The 17755-nt window shown below is 42.9% G+C and overlaps 1 protein-coding gene across 5 annotated transcripts in view; it reads right to left on the reverse strand.

Moving 5' to 3' along the window:
- Positions 1 to 379: 379 nt before the first annotated feature.
- The window catches only part of RUFY2 (RUN and FYVE domain containing 2), a 28475-nt gene continuing 11099 nt past the window's right edge, over positions 380 to 17755 (reverse strand). For 3 of the 5 annotated variants that reach the window (XM_071438389.1, XM_071438388.1, XM_071438387.1), the window contains exons 9-18: positions 17531 to 17632; positions 16513 to 16629; positions 15229 to 15396; positions 13971 to 14068; positions 10173 to 10292; positions 8309 to 8438; positions 7613 to 7707; positions 5957 to 6005; positions 4936 to 5013; positions 380 to 4125 (exon numbers count right to left, since the gene is read on the reverse strand). In XM_071438389.1, coding sequence (XP_071294490.1) covers positions 3982 to 4125; positions 4936 to 5013; positions 5957 to 6005; positions 7613 to 7707; positions 8309 to 8438; positions 10173 to 10292; positions 13971 to 14068; positions 15229 to 15396; positions 16513 to 16629; positions 17531 to 17632 — 1101 coding nt within the window. In that variant the 3' untranslated portion in view covers positions 380 to 3981. Of the gene's footprint in view, positions 4126 to 4935; positions 5014 to 5956; positions 6006 to 7612; positions 7708 to 8308; positions 8439 to 10172; positions 10293 to 10499; positions 13103 to 13970; positions 14069 to 15228; positions 15397 to 16512; positions 16630 to 17530; positions 17633 to 17755 lie in introns of those variants that run through there. The other 2 variants (XR_011681011.1, XM_071438390.1) reach the window with 2 other exon arrangements.

Consider the following 17755-nt stretch of genomic DNA (forward strand, 5'->3'; position numbering starts at 1 on the left):
AGCACAGCTTGTAGCTAACACCACATAGGTCAAATACTGGTTCATTCGATGCTTCTTTCTTATGATCTTTATCACAAACATGCTTTTAGGAAGAGTGGGGGATTTGGAAGCTACTTCTTTTCTTTCTTGCATTTATTGTATTTAAACACGGTTCAGCGTTTTTTTCACTGCAGCGAGCTGATTTGTCTGTATTAGTTCAAAGTTTGCAAAGCCATTCTACATAGGAGCTCATTGGAAGCCAAGATCTCTAAAATACCTGTAGGCCCAATACCTATTCAGTAACACACAACCCAAACACGGTGATAAAACTTTTTGTGCATTTGTGACATGTAAGATATGTAAGAAACTTATTGTTTGAAGACACTTAACATACCTGATGTGTAATGGAAAAAGGTATTTATTCTTCTGAGCCAGTGTGATCTCCCAAATTAACTGCTTTGTCCTCAATGCCTCCCTTAAAATGTCAAATGTGATCTTGGGTATTGCAAGTCTGTCACCTGTTTTGCTAGTACTGTGTTATATCTGTAATAAATGTCTTCTTGTGGGAGAGAGGAGAATGGAGTTTATTTCACCAGAGAGGGTGTCTGGGTGTCAAAGGGAGTGGAAGAGCTGCAAAGGGGAACTGGCACAGGAACCTTCCAGCACTAAAGTAGCGTTGGCTAGGAAGGGGAGGGGAAATGAGTCCTTAACCGCTTGAACCATTGTAGCTTTGCAGAATTAGGGGGCTCTTGGTCTGTTGCCAGGGAAGCAGAGGTGTTTCCCAAGTGGCAGTAGTAGCACCAGAGTTAATTCAATTGCAGAAGTACCTTAGAGTGAGGTGGAGGAAAGGTGCACTCGCAGGAGCCCGTTAGCGTGGGCACAGCCGAGAGCGAAATCCCGCGGCGCTGCAGCGCCTCCTCCCCTGGGAACAGCTGGGGCTCCATCTTGGGAGGAGGAGGAGCTGACACCTGCCCGGCCTGGGCTGTGCAGAGCGGCTGGGCTGTGCTGTGCTTAGGGCAGGGTGAGCTCACTGCAGCCCCGGGAGCTGACACTGCCCGGCCTGGGCTGTGCAGAGCGGCTGGGCTGTGCTTAGGGCAGGGTGAGCTCACTGCAGCCCGGCCTGGCCTGTGCTTTGGGCAGGGTGAGCTCACTGCAGCCCCGGGAACTGACACCTGCCCGGCCTGGCCTTTGCAGAGCGGCTGGGCTGTGCTTTGGGCAGGGTGAGCTCACTGCAGCCCCAGGAGCTGACACTGCCCGGCTGGGCTGTGCTTTGGGCAGGGTGAGCTCACTGCAGCCCTGGGAGCTGACACCTGCCCGGCTGGGCTGTGCTTTGGGCAGACTGAGCTCACTGCAGCCCGGCTGGGCTGTGCTTTGGGCAGGGTGAGCTCACTGCAGCCCCGGGAGCTGACACCTGCCCGGCCTGGGCTGTGCTTTGGGCAGGGTGAGCTCACTGCAGCCCCGGGAAGCACAAGTGCACCGTGCGGGACACGAGTCCCGTGTGCCCGTCCTGTCCCTGCCCTGCACGAGAGCAGCGCTCAGCGCCGACCCTCGGCTCCCAGCAGCAGCAGCAGCAGCACGGAACGGCAGAGGAGCCGCTCCCGGAGCATGAGCAGAGCTGTGGCCGCTCCCAGGGCCCGGGCGTTGCAGTCCGGGGCGTTGAACTCGGGGCTGCCGTGGCCCCCGGGCAGGCAGAGCACGCACGGGCACTGACCCTGCCGGAGCCCTGCACAGGGAGAGCACGGGGAGCAGGGGCTGACTCTGGGGCTGGCTGTCGCCCCCAGAGCAGCACAGCAGAGGTGGCTTCATTTCCCAGAAGTAATAAAATGCTGCTCTTATCCTGTCTGACAGTTTCAGGTTCTTTGGGTACCCCACAGCTCTTCCTGTGCTCTTCTCTGTGTGAGAAGGATTTAGGATCAAAAGCAGGGTTTTACAGAAAGTCAGAAATGCAGCATCAGTCACAGCAGTGTCCAAAAACCTTAAAACCAGGCCAGGTATGCAGTTTGATGCCAAGGAAACCATATGGAACAGCCAGCATCCATTTTGTTCAAGGCAGAAGTCTTACTTGCAGTCAGTAACAGCAATCTGAATATCACACACTTTTCCTATGCAATCAGGACAGCACAGAGGGGAGGAAAAGATGGCAGTTAAGTAACAAATTACTTCATTGCACATTATGGAAATGCACTATGTTCTTGTTTTTAAATATTGCCTACTTTAAATTATTTCTGTTTAGTTGCATCCCTTTTCACAAATTATTTATTAAAGCAACACAGATTAGCTTTATCCTACCCTCTCTATCCTGCATCAAACCCGGCTGCCTCCATGCCTGTCCCACAAAAGCCCACCTGGAAACACTCTCAGGAAGCACCTGAGCAGCACCTGATTGTGTCTTTGGCAGGGTACCCCACTCCCCAGCACAGGCAAAGGCTTTCTAAGCAATTTGAACTTAATAAAGTAAAATACTCTCAATTACAAATTTAAATTAAGTGACATTATTCTCAGATAACTTAAATTTATTTTTTTCCAAAAGTTATTTACAGATTTACAAGTATTTGTGTGGTATTTTACAAAAAGTTACATCAGGTCATTTTAAAAACAATTTTCTTTAAAAAGGTACATAAGCAACTACATTGAGGTGTTAAAAAGAACAGCTATGTTAGCTCTTGGGATATTCACTAAATCCCTATCCTCAGAGACAAAGCCAAGCTAAACAAGGTGCAAGGACAGCTAAAGGACCTGTGTGCAGCCTCCCTTTTGCTGCCAGCACTGCTACTCCATGCCCACAGCTGAAGGAACTACAGGGCTGGCAATCCTGGAGGGTCCAGGGCTGGAGCCCAGGCCAGGAGTGGCTAAAGGGAGGAGGGTGCAGGGCAGTGAGTGGAAGTGAGGGCAGTTTATCAAAGGATATTATTTCTATTTGCCTATGGAAAGAACAAGGATCTTACATTCCAACAAAAGTTAACCATCAGTGACAGGAGTGGGTAGACTCAGAAAGGCTCAAAAGTTCTCTGCAAAAAAATGAAATTTAGGAACCAGCTCTGAAGGTTTGAGAAAGATGGTGACAAAATAAGGAAGAAGCTCCCTGTGCAGCACAGAAAGGATGTGATCCCCAGCATTGCAGCCCAGCCTTTCCAGGTGCTTTCTAGAGCTAGGCAGTGACTACACGTACAAGCTGGAGAGCATGACTTGCATGAAAATGCTGCAGAGCCTTGTTCAAGGTTACAGACAATGTCAGACAAGAGGCCTGTGCTGAACAGCTCTCTTTCAGTGGAAACACAGCTATATCAAATTAATAGTTCATGTGAACAAATCATTCAGCAAAACACACCTTCCTCCAGAAGTGCCCCAAGCACTGTTTGTGCCCTGGCTGAGCACAGCTCCCCTCACCCTGGGACTGCACAGAACAGCTGCAGTGCCATGTTCTGGGATGTTCTGGGATGTTCTAGGATATTCTGGGATGTTCTGGGATGTACCAACTGCTGCTAATGCAGAGAGGTAAACAAGCACACTGTATTTGGCAACAACTTCTCAGCCCACTGCATTCACTGCCATGCTTTTTTCCAGTACAATTTAAAACCAGCTACTGCAGGGTTTTGCTTCCCAACAGCCTGTCACAGGCACAGGATTAGGTTGGACTTGTGGCACATCAGCCCATAAGAGTATCACCTTCCTCCAGATCATCTTACCAACTGAAATATTCATCCAACACATTAACACTGAGTCTCCTGCATAAACTGCCCTGCTTCCTCCCAAAAAAGCTGCTGAGGCATTTGGCAGACCAACATACCCGTCTGGGTTATTCTTCTTTTTAGATGTGCATTTTGTACATTTGGTCCCATTGTCTCCACTTGTTTCAAGAGGAAGCAGAGAAGTAACTCGTCCACAGTACCTTGAAATTCCAACTCCACACTGCTTACCTCAAAGTCTGGAAATGCTGTTGACATTCTTTAGTTGGTGTGGTGGTTTTTACAGGATGAGCTAACAGCAGAAGGAATAAATCTCTTATGGCACGTTGGAAGAGCACCTCTGTATCAGAATGGCATGGCAGGAGTCACAGACCCGCACAGGCTTTGGTGAGGAGGGCAGGGGCAGCTCATTGTCAGAGCAGGCATTGCAGAAGATCTCCCCACAGTTCCTACAGTGATGCTAAAGCACAGGCAGAGGATGAAAAATTGAAATTTACAATGGAAATGTACTTGGTAATTGGATACCAACAAACAATACACACAGCACAATCCAAACTGCAATTCCTGACTCCTTCTTGGAGTCAGTCTGCAAAAGAAAATGGATCTTCATCCCAAACTGTGATGCAATCCTACACAAATGATGTTTGTCTAGGTCTGCACCACAGGCAGACACATGGCCTTTCTAGACTTATATATATATATATATATAGATATATGTGCTGAAAATTTCATTCAAAGTCTGGATTAAGGATGTATTCTGCTATAGAAAAATATCATGAGCAATGATATCTGAAAGAGTGGATGCCTCTGACAGGTAGCTAATTGAGATTTAACATAAAAAGGTAAAGGAAACTTCCTGCACAAATTAGTAAAGCTTGGAAATTAATGTCACATTTTAGTTTAAAATTACAAACTCATATTTTCTTACTCTAGTATATAAAAAATGCCATAAAAAGACTTCTACACATGTCAAATTCTAAGGGTGCCAGAGCTGATAAGAGTTTGAGATAAAAACTCCACAAAGTAGTTAAATCATTCTTAACTAAGTTGCTCTGTGGAACTTCACTATGACACTGTTTCTTTTGAAATTAGGGCCCAGCTGCATTGTATGTATCAAAGAACGAGAAAAATATCAAAAATACCTCTGCTTTTACCTGATCATTGGCATTTCATGCCACACCTCAAAGATAATTATTATTTACATCATCCTTGTAATAATAATTACATAATACTTGTAAACACACTGGGAGAAATCTTGTTAAAGTTTTACCTTCCTTTTGGAAAGTGAAAATTCCTTTTCACACAGCTTGCAATGAGTGGCTTCTTTGTCCTTCAACCAAACCTGGCCCTGGAGAAAAAATGATCATAATTATATTTATCTGATGAAGTTAAACTTTGGGCTCCAGGGGAGAAGAAAAACCAAGAGCAGAACATTCACTGCCTGAATGCTCAGTGCCCTGGGAGCAGAGTAATGTCCCAGAGACACCCTAGAGCAGCACAGGACTGCTCCAAAACACTGCCAAAAAGACAGAGCAGAGGTGCACAGAGACCATGCTTGAGGTGCTAAAGCTGGGCAGTGCCTCAGCTGGGAGAGCACAAAGGCATCCAAGCCTCCAAGTGAAGCCAATGTCCCTGCTCAGCACATGGGAACAGCCTTCAAGATGCAGGGAAGCAAAAAAAAAAACCCAAAAAAACCAGGACAGTGTCAAGAATTGTGAATTTCCTTCTGTTAAAACCATTTAACAAACCCAGAAGTCTGCAGAAGTCTGCTCAACCATTTCTGCCACTCTTACCTGGACTGCAGCAATGTGCCAGGTACACACCAGATGATCAAACCTGTGCACAGAATCTCTGCTCTAAAGTGCTCCCTGCTGTCTTTAACAGAGTCCCAAACCTGCTGACATTGCACATCACATTTTATCAGCTTTGGTGCTCCAAGTTCACTTGTTTCTTAGGATGATCAAATATTTATTGATCACTGAGAAGTAGGATGCAGTTTAAGCTCAGCTGGCTTCACATTCTGTCCCAGATACACTCTGTAAATGACAGAAGGGTTTGTGCCACTGCAAGAAAAGGGCCAAAATGCACAGCTGTGCACCAAACAAGGAAAAGCAAAAGCAAATGGATTTTTTCCAGGAAGTTACAAGGGAGTGTGGCTCTCTCCCACTGGAGGAAATCATACAGTGAGTCTCTCTGGAGTAGCTGCTGTTGGAGAGAAGTCTTTCCATGCTTATGAAAGATTTCAAAAAGAACACTTTAAAAAAAGTTTATTTTCTCAAAATGCTACTGACCTGCAGTGCCTTGTTAGCTTCTTTTATATCTTCTATTTTCAGCTTTGACCTAAGGAATAAGATAATGCTACTTCAAACTTCTACATGGTCAGTTATGCTCCAACAACTTAAAAAGCTGGTTTAGGTACTTAAATTTTAAGCCAAGTCCTCTGAACAAGAGTACAAGACCACATTATGGCATTCTGGAGGAAGCAGCCTCCCCACAACCATCCAGAGCCAATCCACTGAGATCTGGGTCACAGGACACACACACAAAGTTATCCTGCAGGGCATCAAAGGCCACAGAAATCACAGCAGACTGCTGAGGAGACAGAGCTCATGGAATGAAGCTTCAACACCACGGAACAGTCAGGAGAGTGCTGCCTGCCAGGTGTCCCTCCCCTGCCCTGAACCTGGGGTTCATCTCCCCCCAGGGTTTTGGGTTTGTGCTGAGCACAGGTTGGTAACACAGGGATGTTGCTCTTGGGGCTGGGCAGGGCTCACACAGAGCCAAGGCCTTTCCTGGGGGTGATGGGAAGTGAGGGGACACAGCCAGGACAGGGGATAAAAGGGACATCCAAAGGGATATTCCAGACCAATGGCATCCAGGGCACAGCCAGGACAGGGGATAAAAGGGACATCCAAAGGGATATTCCAGACCAATGGCATCCAGGGCACAGCCAGGACAGGGGATAAAAGGGACATCCAAAGGGATATTCCAGACCAATGGCATCCAGGGGACAGCCAGGACAGGGGATAAAAGGGACATCCAAAGGGATATTCCAGACCAATGGCATCCAGGGCACAGCCAGGACAGGGGATAAAAGGGACATCCAAAGGGATATTCCAGACCAATGGCATCCAGGGGACAGCCAGGACAGGGGATAAAAGGGACATCCAAAGGGATATTCCAGACCAATGGCATCATGCTTGGTATATAAAGTGGGGAAAGGGGAAGGGGGCCTTTTGGAGTGATGGAGTTTTGCCTTCCCAAGGCACCATTCCATGTGATGGGCCCTGCTCTCCTGGGGGTGGTTGAACACCTGCCCAACCATGGGAAGTTGTGAATGAATTCCTTGTTTTGCTTTGCTTGCATGTGTGGCTTTTCTTTTCTGTAGTAAACTGCCTTTATCTCAAGCCTTAATGAGTTTTCCAGTTTCTGCTTTTCCACTGGTGCCAGTGTGGGGAAGTGAGTGAGCAGCTGTCAGGCTGGGGCTCAGGAAGAGCAGCCCTGCCCTGCTGCAGCCAGAGCTGTTACCTTCTCCTTGGGGCTCCTCTGGGAGTACCACAGCTGCCAAACCAGGCAACTGCTCTCCTGCAGAACAAAGCCTGATGCCCTTCACACTGACTTTGTTCAAACTGTTTGTTTTGGATTCTCTGTTCACAGCACTGTCATTACCCAGGAGCTCACAGCCACCCCACCAGCCACAAGGAAAAATTACCAGGCCTGACCTAACTAGATACATTGACTTCTCCCAACTGGTTAGTTACCAAAACAATAATATTGTCATATTGTAATGATAATAATAATAATAATAATAATAATAATAATAATAATAATAATAATAATAATAATAATATTGTCTAATATGCTTTACCACTGTCCCACTATTTTCCTTGATTCAAGTGTATATGACTAAAGTAACATGTATAAGTCATCATGAACAATAAAATTACTCGCTCAGCTTGGATGCCAGTTCTTGGAGAGCAGCTTCCTGGTCCTCACATGTGCTTTTCAGCTGCTTGTTCTTCTCCTGAAGTTTAAGGAACTCCTTCAAACAAAACAAACAAAATAAAATGAATAAACAAATTATTCTCAAATGGTGCCTGCCCTACTGCCTAGGAAGCTGCTCCTACTGAGAAAGTCAAGTGCACGAGTGATCCCTGACACTCCCTCCAAACCCAGCCTGAACAGCAACTGCTCAGGAGAAAACTCTCTCAGACCCCAAGAGACAGAGAAACATTTCTGCTTCTGTAGCCCACTGCAGGGAGAAAATCAACCTGAGTGACTGGAGATAAACCCTGGAAAATCAACCTGAGTGACTGGAGATAAACCCTGGAAAATCAACCTGAGTGCTGGAGAGGCCAGGAGTACAGAGAGCCACAGGCCCAGCCTACAGTGAGGACAGAGCCCCCCACACTGAGAAGGGAAAGCCAGGATTTCATTTCTGCTTATCCAAAGTACTGAGCTCTGATCTGAGGACTAAATGGGGAGTAAAAAGCCAATTTTTTCCCTCATTTTATTTGTGAAAACATATTAATGTAGTCTTTCTCATATATTTGCAGAAATTCTTTAAAATACCATGTCTAAGTCCATAAATAACATTGCAGTCAATTTGTAAATTTTTAGTAAAAATTTGCTGCAGAATTTACTTTCTTAAGGGTAACTATTTCTTGGGTCTCTGTTCTCAGATGAGACACAGTTTCCTTTTCCTTCTGAAGATCATCCTCCAGGGTTTGCCTCCACTCCTTTTCTATCTTCAAGTCTGTTTCCAGCTGAAGCCTAGAACAGGGAAAACAAAACAAAAATCACTGTGCACAACAGTATCACTTTTGAAAACAAAACTGAGTTTATTTCTGGGTGCAATAGACTATTACCATAACAAACTATTAACTTACATGTTTTCTAAAACAGAAATAATGTGTCAATATAATAGGTATCAGTGTAATAAACAAAGCACTGTCATTTAGAAAATGCTTTTCAAAGTAAGTTTATTTAAAGGACCAGTAGTATGGCATAATTTTGAAGAGCTGACCTTTGAAATAAATGAGCAAGAGAAGACTAACCACAAAATTCTGAGGTATTTTTAAAACAAGCATAGGCAAAGCCCCTTAACTTTATACAGCTTGTTGCTAAAATAAACCAAACCAACCAGCCACAGTGTCATTGGTGATGCAGACAATCATTGCAGGTATCTCTGATATCATAGAAGTTATTTCATTTTACACCCTTAGATGTGAATCTTCTATTTTAGACTAAGGTTTATGGCATTTTGAACAGAACTGAAAATAAAGGAGGAAGGACTTTAAATTACTATTTTTATTGAGGTTTCTACACAGCTGAGGTTCAGCATCAACAGGGCTACAGATTCTATTGGCATAACTGAACTCCAGCTAAAGGAGGTAGGGCTACTCTGACAGAAGAGCCATTCCAGATGGAATTTTACTCTTGGTTTCATGGAAGACTTGGTGTTTTGAATGTTATGGGGGTGGAAGCACACTGTTCAACCTTCTAGATTCAAACTGTGTCAACACAGGAAAAGAGGAAATAAAATCTGAGAGTATTCATGCAAGGTCTTTGGATGGGAAACCTACAGCCACATGAATTTTCCTGTTTTAAAAGCAAACCCACTTTTAAAGGAAAGACTTACATTTTGGGACACTACCTCAGCATCTGGCTGGAAAAGAAGTGAACATGACCTGGAGGTTTCAGAATTGCAGAATTCTAAGGCTGGGGTGTGAACTGTTCTTTTGCCCAAATCTGCAGAGGTGACTGTGGTAGTAAAGTGAACATTTGTCATGACAGTTGAACAAGTGGATTGAAATTCAGAGTTCTGAGAGAGGCAGGGAAGGGCTAATAACTGGGTTGGAAATCACTAATTTTTAAGCCCAAATCTTTGTGCCAAAGATTTACTTCAATAACTGATGTTTTATCTTCCCAAAGAGAGAAAGCACCTGTCCTTACAGGGAGCTTCTAACATTATGTACTGATTTAAATTAGTACTGAAGGATGTAACAGGAGAAAGACAGAGGGCTGGCTTTTAAATTAGCTTTTAACTTTCATGACTCCACTGGATTTTCACTTGTTATTTCCTGTGCAGTGGTAGTTTAAGCTGGATCAGTCTAACTATTGTTGTGCCATTTCTGTTTAAGTTTACACTACTCCATACTTGTGGGCTTTGTTCAAAGTGTGTTTTACCACTACTCCACTAGGTATTTTCCCCCACTTAGGATAATTTCCTCCAGAATTAAGTTAGCATTTTTAGCCAAGAAATAATGCTGTTTTCCCCTTTCCTTTCAAGCTGTATGTCATTTTAGAGGCACCCAAAGCCAGCTTGGCTTCCTTGGAATGACATATTTTCTTCTGCCTTGCCAGTACCTGACACAAAGATTTTTAGTATTTGCATTCTGTTCAAAACCATTTAACAACAAGCAGCCTGCACTAGGACAGAGGACATATTGCAAATGCAGAATGTTTACTGCCATGCATTTTTCCAAACAGGGAAGAAATACTCACAGCTGTTTCTCCTTCTGGGAGAATTCGTTCTGCAGGCTTTCAGATTTATTCACATATTCCTGTTTAAGTTTCTCATCCTCAGCCTCAGCCTCCATTTGAGCCTTCTCTGCTTGCTGCAATCTGGTGTAATTCAAATCAACTTTGGGTAAAACTGAAGCTAGAACTAGGGTGTAGAGGGTGAAGAAGACAAATAAAAGAAAAATGGGGAAATAGAAACATTTCTAAATAAAAACAAAGTTTGGGGGAAACTCACAAACTCAAACGAGAAATCCATACAATGCCTAGAGAACTTAGGTCCTGGGTTTGCACAGTCAGAGAGTAATCACGGTAAGTAATAATTGTTTTATTTATGCTCATGAATAACAGGTGCCAAAGCATGATACATATTTTAGAATTGAAGCTTTTCTTTTTCCTCTAGCATACGTTCATGTGTTATTTCTGAAGCCTTTTTCCCCCAAGTAAGTTCTGTAAGAGTCCTTGGCTTGCACTGATCACCCAGTAAGACAGGGCAGAGCGTGTGTTGTGCAAAAGCAGCTCAAAACAAATGAGGCATAAGGTTGCATACAGAGCACTGCAATCAGACAGCAAAAGACTTGACTAGCCTAACACAACAAAACACACCCTGACAGCTCCCACTACATTCACAGAACTACCTCAACTACATCATAATTAATTTAAATAGTCTGTAGTAAAAATAATGCATTCTTACACTGGTGAAAATAGCTCCATACTATAGACAAACCAAAATGATTAATCAAGAAATGAGGGATTGTTATTTGATTTAATCTTTTCTTTCTGAATTCCAGGTTTGTTCAGCTCTGGTTACTCTGTGGTGGGTGTATTGTAACGAAAGTAAATGTACTAAAAGGGGATTTGTGCTATTATCATGGTTACACCTGTCTGGAGAATACAGGAGCCTGTAAAACCCCAATGAATGTCCCCACCTGACGCTCTGTGTTCTGCAGAACTGCCTCAAGGGCCTCTCAGGTAAGTGAGGAAGCAGTGAGATGGCTGACTTGTCACCTCCCAGCAGCTCCCTGAGCACAGAGTGACTCCCAGCTGCCAGTGTCAGCTAAAAAGAAGATGTGTCAGCAATATGTCTGCATTTGTGCTTCTGCTGATGAAGTTGCACCAGAGGGAGTTTCCAAAAGCTGCTGGTAAACAAGTGAACAAGGCTGGAATTAAACCACCTTATCAAGGGTGCACTACCTCACTCAGCTGCCCCAGGGGCCTGAGGGATGCTCCCATCACATCTGCAATGGCAGTGCACAGAGGCCAAGCTGTGGGAAGGAGAATGCAGGGAAAGAGCAGGATCCTCCCCAGTGCAGAAACTGCCTGAAGCTACACAAAACACCAACACCAAAAGCACATTAAACCCTTCCCTAAATCACAAAATAACTGCAGAGCTGTTTCCACAAGCAAGGCAGGAAGGGAGCTTGCTACCCTAAAGCTGCAGCATCATCCCCAGCCCAGCACCAGGGCTGGCTGCAGTGCTGGGACTCAGGCAGATGCTCAGCTGGATTTGGCATGCAGGTGACTCTGTGGGAAACACTTGTTTGCATAGATAACATTGAGGTGGATAAGGCTCCCATTTCTGCCATGGTCTTCCTGTTGATCTAATCTGTGTTTCTGGTTTGGGTTTTCTTTGAAGATAGTTATTTTTCAGTAGCCACCTCATGTTAAAGGCTGTTTCTGCTTCCAAACCAAGGAATAAGCTAGTACATAACCATGCAGTAGAAACCCTTTCTGCATTACTGCATCCTGGCCCCACTTTTACAAACATCCCCTTCTGCTGCAGAACTCTAAGGTCATTTTCCCACTCAACATCCACTACAGCCTTCAGAGCAAACATCAGGGAGTGTATGAAGGGCAGTCAGCAGCCTGAGCTCCTCTCCCTGCAGTGCAGGCAAGCAGCAGCTCCCAGCAGGAACAGGAGCTGGAAAGGCTCCTGATGATGGGTGGAGGGAAGGGAAAGGCTTTGGGCACAAGCACAGTGCTGATCCCAGTGCAGAGATCTCAGCTGACAAACGGGTTGGGCAGGTCCAGGGCCCTGACTGGAAATCCTGCCCACTGCTCCTCCTGCCAGGGCAGCTGGGCTGGGCAGCAGTCACAGCCACAGAATTTGCTGGAGCACTCTGTGTGCCTGGAGCCCCTCAGGAATCAGGCTCCAAGCACATTGTGGCTCCAGGAGAGTGTTTTACCCCAGGACATAGGGAGGTGAGCTTTAGCAGAGGCTGGCATCCCTTCACTGCACACACACTGCACAGATGCTGGCACCACCCTCCTTCCTCACAGCCATCCTTGTGAGGGAGCTCAGCTCCAGCTCCTGCCACTCCTGCTAGTTACAAGCACAGAGCCCAGCAGAGAGCGTGCTTTGGGGTAAATACAGCCTAAAACTGAAAGGAGTAAGCAGGGGCAAGGGAAGTTTTAGCCAGAAGGGCTACTTTGTAAATCTCTTACCTACAAAAGAACCAGGAAAATCACTAATTAGTGATTCAAGTGTCATAAAAATGTACAGTCAAATAAAGGTATCTAACCTCTTAAAATAAAATTTGACAAAGAAGTGATTCAATAGCATTAGAAAACTAGCTTACATTTGCTTAATAATAGTGCAGTAATTTACTTTTTTTTTCTTTTTTTGTTTTTTTTTTAGGAGGGTAAAGTGAGATCGGAGGTGATGTTCTTTCAGAAAACAAACCAGAACCCAGCTACGATCAGTTACAGTGCAGGATTTCTAATACCACTTTCAAGTTTGAACTGGAAAATTCTGAGGTCCTATTTTATCAGCAATTATTTGAACACAAGAGGTCTGGAGGAGCTCTCAGAATGATATATCCTTGACAAGTTTATACTGGTGCTGAGCCTCATTGCTGGCACATTTGACGAATGACATTGCAATAGTCCTAGTTTGAGTTAACAGATCTTTGTCACTTCATGAATGCAGTGGACAAAAATCAAAGACAGATGAAGGCAGCAAAACAGTAAAAACAAAAATTGGGATAAAAGGATAAAAAGAAAAAGAAAAAAGAGGAAAAAAGGATGTCAATAAAAGAATATTCATGTCACTAATTTTTTTTAATACATAAGCATGTTTTTCATAATCAGATTTAAATAAAAAAAAGACATGTCAAACACCAACATGACAGGGCTTATGGATATGTTATATTTTACAATTAGAAAGATCAATGTTGCATATAAGGCCACTAAATTAAAACATGTGAATCACATCTTAGTATTATGCTGTACATGCAGTCTAACCATAATGTAAATTTATATTCTGGAATTTTAGTCTTTCACTTTTCAACCTTTCAGTGTGAAAACTCATTAAGTCATTGAAAATAATGGCACTTCCAAAGCAATGGACAACAATTATAACAGCTTCAGCAAACAACCAGTGATCCTTGAAGGCATTAATGTTTATATTAAGCATATGCTTAAGTATAAGCAAGATTAATGCTTCAGTTTCTATTGCATTTCATTCGGGGGGGAAAAAAAGTAGGCAGTAAGGAATCAGAATTTTGAAACAACTGAAAGAATGACTTTTGATATCAGCATAAAAACCTAGGACCAGAAGAACGATGGTAGAGGAAGAAAACTGAAAGATTAAGTTTGCATTTAAAGTGAGTGTGTTTGTCAAACAGAAAAAACAGTCCAACAGCAAAGCACTAATTAGAAATTTCAGGAAGGTTTGGTTTAAATGTTCTAGTTGAAAATTACATTTCAATGGCAACTGTGGGAATGCAGTAAGATGTAAGGGAGTGGAGTTGTGAATAAAGAGAAACAAAGATGGGGCTGTACCTTTGTTCTAGTTGTTTCATAGTTGCATTAATTTGATTGGTCTTGTCCTCTAATCGACTAATTATTTCATTCTTTTCTTTCATAGCATCTTCAGAAACCTGTGTTACAAAAGAGGTTAAAACTGAAATTGGTACAATTGCACCGTTACCTTGTGGGGGCTTTTTTTCCAGTATCTAAAAGGGCACATGGTAAAAATCAAGTTTTGGTTCTCTTTAAGGATTGCTTTCCAAAATCCTTTGAGGACAGTATGTAAAATCTTATGCCTAGCAAGTTTGTAGTTTTATACTCTGCAAGTGTAGATGCTATTTTATATTTAATAAGTATAAATGTTTCCCTTTGATTTCCTTCCTTGGTTAATCACTTTAGAAGTCAAAGTTAAATTCACTGACCAAGAGTAGCCCATTAGAACCTTACCAGTGAAGAGCAAAGAGCTTAGTCCAGAAAATCACCAAGACTGTCCTGCAAATCAACCCCTCCCCAGATCCTAACACTGGAGAACATTCTCTTACTTTTCTCTCCAGCTCTATTTATATTATCATCCTCTGGTGGAATTTCCTCACATTTGCAGATTGGAAAGTAGAATCCTCTGTCCATCACTTCAATTATCCCTCTGCAGCATCCTATTTTTTTTCCCCTCATTCTGCCACAGATTTGATTGGGTTCTTGTGTTGGTTTTCAGAATTTATTCCCTAAATCAAATTCATGTTTTACATAAGTAATTCACTGGTATTTCGTAATTTGTTAACTGAATTTGGGGTCCCTGAAATCCATATTCTCCCAAAAAAAGGCATTTAATTGTTAAGAGATTTTCTTAATTTGTTAACTAATTTAAAAATAAACCCAAAACTGTAATTAGCTCTTTCCATTTAACATATTCTTGTCTTCCTTTCCCAACTTTGGAAGGTCAGGGCTTCTCTTCAACTCCTCACTATGTGTCTACATACTTCTGGGTTTTTTATACAACACAGGCCAAAAAATGTCTTTGTTACAGTACATTATTACTCTCTCAACTTCACATAGGATATAATTAGGCCATGATCTTATCCTCATGCTCTTTTCTTCCCTAAACCCAGGAAGTGACTGCCTTAATAACTTCTTTGTATGAAACCATGTTTACATAGGTAATGTTCCAAAATGTCAAGCTGACCTAAGAAGCACAAGGAAACCAAAACTCCAGCATCCAACTGCCCAGAATGGTAATAACGCATTTCTGTCTCTGTGATCCTTTCAGCAGTTTAACAGCAGATTGTCCCTTTACCTGCAGCTTTTGGTACATTTCCACATTAATTGCTTTAACTTCATCGAGCTGCTGCCGCAGGCCGATGAGGGTGTCCTGCTTCTCATGGATATCCTTCTCCAGCAGCTTCATGGCGAGCTCTATCTCGTGTTTCATGCTAACTTGAACCACTAGCTCATTCTCCATATCCTATAAAACACAACACAATGGGTTTAAATCATTATGGAATTATTTATTTCTGGTTTTAAACTCTAACAGAGCTGCAGCACCACCTATTTTACTACTTCAGAAATTCTGCCCCTCTTTACCATTGCAAATTATCCATAAATGTGACACTCATATACTAACTGGCCAATGGCGTTGTTTAACTTTTGGAGAAGACAACTCACATTATAAGAATGGTGTACTGTGAAAAATGTATATTTTATGATTGGCTTTTCACAAATATTCAAATGAATATTATATGTGTTGTGTTAAAAAGTAATGCTGTATTAATTCTCTTAAGTACTGTGTTAAATATAGTTTTAGGTTATAAAAAATGTTAAAATAGAAACGATGCTATGTAGGATACTTTTTTTAAAGAAAGGACTTGCACTGAGATAGCAGCCACAGGACACCTGAATCTTTCAGAGAAAAACAATTTATGGCCCTCTTATCAGAAGAAATGAACTTCCCACCTCGAAGGCGCTGTCAGGATTCAGAGGAAGAAGCTGACACTGCCCAGACAGAATCCTGGGTTTGAATGGAATTTATGCATCATGGATGAGGTGTATGAATATGCAACAGGCTGTTGTTTCTAAGGGTTAATCCTCTGTTAATGTGGGGCCTTTTTCGGGCTTATTTTGCCCAGAAAAGGTACCTGGACTGTCTGTAACTCTTTGTCTCTATTGTCTCATATTGTCCTAATTCAAATTGTCCAAATTATTATTACTCTAATTGTATTACTATTTTTATAACCATTTTATTACTATTAAACTTTTAAAATTTTAAAAACAAGTGATTAGTATTTTTCACATGTACAGAGTTGCCTAAGTATTAATTCCAAAAATAGAAGTGAAATATTTGTATTTTCACAGGAAAGATTTAGCACAGATAGAGAGCATAGAGTATTGCTAAAAGCTTACCTAAACATTTATCCAAGAAAAACGTGGTTGTTTTTTTACTGTTCTTCAGCAACATTACTACAGAAATATTGGTGCTCTGTGGCAACTCCCTTCAGAGCAAAGGCAGCACTAAAGGCAGGAGAAGTGGCACTGCTGGGCCAGTGAGGGCGGTGCAGGGCCAGGGCAGGGCAGGAGCGCTCACCTGCCGCAGCTGAGCCTCCTCGCGGAGCTGCCGGCGCGCCTCGCTGTACATCTCATCCAGGCCCTGCCTCGAGTGCTTGTACGTCTGCAGCTCTGCCTCCACGTCCACCTTGGCTGCCTGCAAACACACACAGCTTCTGGCTTCCTTCTTCAGAAATGCTGCAGCTTGATGGCACGAGTTTAATGTAGGCACACAGCTGGTGGTGACTGGGAGCGGGGCTGAGGCCCCATCCCCAGTGGTACAGCTGTGAAAAGCAGGGGAGCAGCACTGACAGCAATGAGCCGTGGAGGGCCCAGGGGTGCTGAGCAGCCATGAATCCCAGCTTTTTCTTCCATCTCCCACCTAGGCTGAATAGCAATCATGATCATCTACAACCCTAAGCTTACCCTTCTCAACTTCTATCTATATGCTATAGTAACTGCAACCGTCTTCCTCACCCTAAACACAATCAAAGTCCTAAAGCTATCGACCCTAATAACTGCATGGACCAAAATTCCATCACTAAGGGAACAGAGGGCACACAGGTGCAGTGCATGACCATGAGGGTATAAAAGGTTGGGCTGAAGAACAAGAAGGGCAGCCACTGGCAGCCTTCTGGAAGTGTGTAGTGATAATCTGTGTGTTGTGTCCGTCTCAACTGCAACAATTCAATGCTTGTGTATGAAGAAAAACTTACAAACACATCCTCCAAGCACAGGATAAACATGGAAAGAGCTGTTTCTGCTCTGTGGCCATTGGCTTGATAATGAGAACTGAGTAAAACCAGCAAAACATCTATACTGCAGTACTGTCCTCCTTTGGTGTCACTTGAATACACTATACATGCATATAGTGTCCTAGAATTTTAATTTACTTATGCCATTTAGAAAGTTCCACTTTAATTTAATAAGCCCTTTCCCACATAAAAGTTGTACCAGATTTGGACAAGTTAAGTTTACTCAAAGTTGAGATGTACAAACTTTCGAACAGAAATTAAACATGTTATGTTACAATATTAAAAGTGGTAAAACTAACATACCTCTAAATGATGCTGTGTTTTCATTAAAATCAGAGTATTTTCACTCCTTAATTGATGGTTTTCTTCCTGAAGTTTAATTATATTGTTTTTTGCTATTGCTAACTGAAAAGAAACAAATTAAAAAAAAAAAAAAGAAAAGCACTGTGACCACTTTTGAGAGCAGAAATAAAGGATAAAACGTTCTGATTAATGCAAGAGCAAGACATCTGCTCTATTGTCCCTGCC

This window comes from Agelaius tricolor, unplaced genomic scaffold, assembly GCF_023055355.1.
Source record: "Agelaius tricolor isolate 1412-34295 unplaced genomic scaffold, bAgeTri1.0.p SCAF_13, whole genome shotgun sequence".
Classification (NCBI taxonomy): Eukaryota; Metazoa; Chordata; class Aves; order Passeriformes; family Icteridae; genus Agelaius; species Agelaius tricolor.